The following is a 3,806-nucleotide window of genomic DNA, read 5'->3' on the forward strand; positions in this document are numbered from 1 at the left end:
TATACATATATATATATATAATTTTTGTCCATCAACTTGCCAAATTTGAGATACTAGTGCAATCACTAAACTTCATAATACCCCAAAAGCAAAATGTAGTGAAAACACAAAATATGATATTTTAGTGAATTTATTTTAAAATAATCTTTGACAGGAAGAAACTATTGGAATCGAGAAGGTTTTCCAGATAAAAATGGTGAGCAGGATTGAAAATGAAATGGAATCTTATAACAATTAGTAAGGATCTGGTAGACTTGAATACACTGATATCAATGAATTTTATTTATTTATTTATTTATTTATTTATTTATTTATTTATTTATTTTTATTTATTTACATTTCTGTTTAAATACCGGTTTGTTAACATACAGTGTAATATGAGTTCCAGATGTACAATTTAGTCATTCAACACTCACTTGCCACACACAGCGCTTAAGAAAACAAGTGTACTCTTACAAGCCCATCACATATTTAACCTGTCCTCCTACCCACCTACCCTCTGGTAACCATCAGTTTGTTCCCTATAGTTAAGAACCTGTTTCTTGGTTTGCCCCCGCTCTGCTTTTTCCTGTACTCATTTGTTTTATTTCTCAATTTTCACAAGAGTGAAATCATATGGTATTTGTCTTCCTCTGACGGGTTTCACTTAGCAGACTACTCTCTATCTCCTTGTCATTGCAAATTGCAAGATCTCATTTCTTATTCTCATCGATAAATAATATTCCATTATATATGTTCATATATATGTATATACATAACACATTTTTATTCAATTCATCATCTGATGGACACTGGGGCTGTTTCCATAATTTGGCTATAGTAAATTGTCCTGCTATATACATTGGGGTGCATGTATCCCTTTGATTTAGTATTTTTATACTCTCTGAAATGAATTAATTTTAAAAGTTCGTGTTATAACCCCTGGCATGCACCTATTCATGGCATGGCTGCTAATCTGCTCTGTTCATTATGAGCATCAAAATTCTATTGGCAATTCTAATGTGACAAAAAACACTACCCCTTTAGTACTAAAACACCAACAGAAAAGAATATAGCTTCCTGCTGCCAAAGTCAGTAATCTCTAACTCCATTAACTAGAGGCAAGTATACTGATTATTTCTGAATGCCTCTCATACTTTCTTTTATTCCATTGATACAACCTAATTTCAGATGAAATAATATATACTTTTCCTTAAACTAGGTTCTACCTTCTGTACTTCAATCACAGAAAATATGTTGTATCTATGGTGTATTGTAAATTCTTGTTTAGTCTTGACAACATACATTATTTCACTTCTTTCCCTCTTAAGAGTTGTAGAAGTCTCTTGTAGCTCTTGTATATTAATCATACAAATAAGTTGAATATCTTGAGGCCTTTGTAATACTACATTTTTTAAACCCTGTACATAATGGCTCAGTTATTTCAATAGTCAAAGGAAACAAAAATTTCTTAATAATAATAGAAATAATTTCTTAAGAATATTTTAAGAAAAAATTACTTATATTTACATATACTGCCTTTTTGCCTTTGGTTCACTAGTATGGAACTTTTTAAAGATAAACTAATGATATAATGAAAAGAATTTCTTGACACACAAAATTTGTTCCTTTGCTCTGGATATATTCAAGAGGAAACTGGACACCTAATTTGGAATGTGCTATAGAAAGAATTACAAGTCATAGAGAACAGGTTATTCTTTATTTACAGGTCAAAGAATGGATTTCAAAAGAAAGTCTTCTTATTAAACATAATTTGAAAAGATAATCAATTTCATTCTCAGAAAAATGCATTCAAATTTAAATTCTACACTGTTAGAACAATTGAGACTATATAAATACCTTTCTTTTTATCAAACCAGAGTGTAGACTGAGATGTGAGTAGTAATTCATAATCAACAACTTCAGAATTGAGCACTTACGGAAGTTAAGAGCCAGGACAGCATACTGAGGGAATCTACTGGTTTGAGTACAGAAGTACAGAAAAAGTAAGGACATCAGCTACATTATATTAGGGTGTGTTGGGCAAGTCACAATATACACTATCATATTTGATATAGGTGCAGATTAAGTAATCAACCAAAGCCCTCAATTCATCTTTTGCTTTCTGAGGTAATTTTGCTACACCATAGCTTTCTCATGGCATTTTTCACTTCTGCATTCCTCAGTGTGTAGATGAATGGATTGAGAAAAGGGGTCCCAATAGTATAAAATACAGCCACCATCTTGTCCATGGGGAAAGTGGTTGGGGGGCGTGTATATATGAATATACATGGACCAAAGAATAAGACTACTACGATGATGTGAGTAGTACAAGTAGAGAGAGCTTTTTTCCTCCCTTCTGCACTGTGGTTTCGCAGGGAATACAAGATGACAATGTATGAGATCATCAGAATCACAAAACCACTTGAACAAAGGGCCCCACTGTTAGACACCATCAGTAGGTTGATCACATATTTGTCCATGCAAGCAAGTTTCAACAAGGGCTGCAAATCACAGCAGTAATGATCAATCAGATTGGGTCCACAGAAAGGCAATCTCAAAGCCAGGATAATCTGGGCTATAGAATGAATAAAAGACCCTATCCATGCAAGAGTAATCAAGATGGTGCAGACCTGCCTTCTCATGATGGTTGGGTAATGTAAGGGCTTACAGATGGCCACATAGCGATCCACGGCCATGAGGATGAGCACAAAGATCTCCATGGAGCCAAAGAAATGTAGTGCAAAGACTTGAGTCATGCACTCATTGTAAGTTATGATTCTTTTTGTAGAGAGTGAATCCACAATTAGTCTAGGGGCTGTGGTGGTTGAAAAGCAGGAATCAGCAAGGGACAAATAAAATAGGAAATAATACATGGGGCTCCCAAGTGTCCTGCTGGACTTGATGGTAACAATAATAAGCAAATTCCCTACCACAGTTCCCAGATAAAAAATGAAGAAGATTACAAATACCATTTTCTTTTTTCTAAGATCTTGGGTCAATCCTAACAGTATGAACTCAGTTATGCTGTTATTTTGCTGCATTATTTCAGGCAAAGTGGAGAAAGCACAGGTTAGAAATATTTACTCTGCAGAGAAAAAAATATGAAATGAATACTTCGTCTGGAGGTCAAATCCTTATGCTTGAACATGGACATGCCACTTATCAGTATGTAATCCCTTACCTTCCGTGTTGTTTTCTTCTGAATAAAGAGCAAATCATATTTATTCACGATCTATTCACCTGATTGATTACAGGAACAATGAAACAATTAATAATGAAAGAGTATGTGTTTCATCAGGCATAAAAAACATTAATCTAGGGGATTTGATAAGGGGGTATCATTCTGAGCTGAATGTCTTCCTTTAGTTTATAGCAAGGACCAGTTAGGTAGAATTTTGCAAAAATGGAGAAAACTCATGCATGATTTACATAATGTGCTTTCCCGCTATTTGAACCTGGTAGTTCAGTTATGAAGTATCTTCTAGTAAGTATTCTGAACATTCAAGGAATGATGTAGAAACATTTGATAGTGTTTTCCATAATGAAACCTAAAGAGATATATAGACACAGAGAGAGACAGAGAACAAGTGAGAAACAAACTATATTTTACCAGTGAACATTCAGTCATTTATTTCAGTCCATTGTGAAATTTATTTTAATCTGTTATCTTGACTGTTTGTTTCTTGTTATTTTAACTTGCAATAATTTCCAGTTGTTTGCAGTTCCAAATTAGCTTCTATCGTAAAATTTTGAACTTTTTAAATTATACTATGTTGTCCAAAGTTAAATTCTTTGCCTAGTCTGGTATTTTAATGTGTATTTCA

At 33.6% G+C, this 3,806-nt stretch overlaps 1 protein-coding gene across 1 annotated transcript; it reads right to left on the minus strand.

Annotated features, from left to right (window-relative positions):
• Positions 1-2,023: 2,023 nt before the first annotated feature.
• On the minus strand, positions 2,024-3,023 carry LOC103666024 (olfactory receptor 4C11-like). The gene has a single exon (XM_008694057.2). It carries the CDS (start codon positions 3,021-3,023, stop codon positions 2,091-2,093), a length of 933 nt encoding a protein of 310 aa, XP_008692279.2. The 3' UTR covers positions 2,024-2,090.
• Between the last annotated feature and the right edge of the window lie 783 nt (positions 3,024-3,806).

The sequence above is a fragment of the Ursus maritimus genome, unplaced genomic scaffold (genome assembly GCF_017311325.1).
Source record: "Ursus maritimus isolate PB19 unplaced genomic scaffold, ASM1731132v1 scaffold_23, whole genome shotgun sequence".
NCBI classification, from domain to species: Eukaryota; Metazoa; Chordata; class Mammalia; order Carnivora; family Ursidae; genus Ursus; species Ursus maritimus.

Excerpts from the sequence above, each read along its gene's own strand:
- LOC103666024 (XM_008694057.2), bottom strand. The coding sequence starts at position 3,023 with ATGCAGCAAAATAACAGCATAACTGAGTTCATACTGTTAGGATTGACC.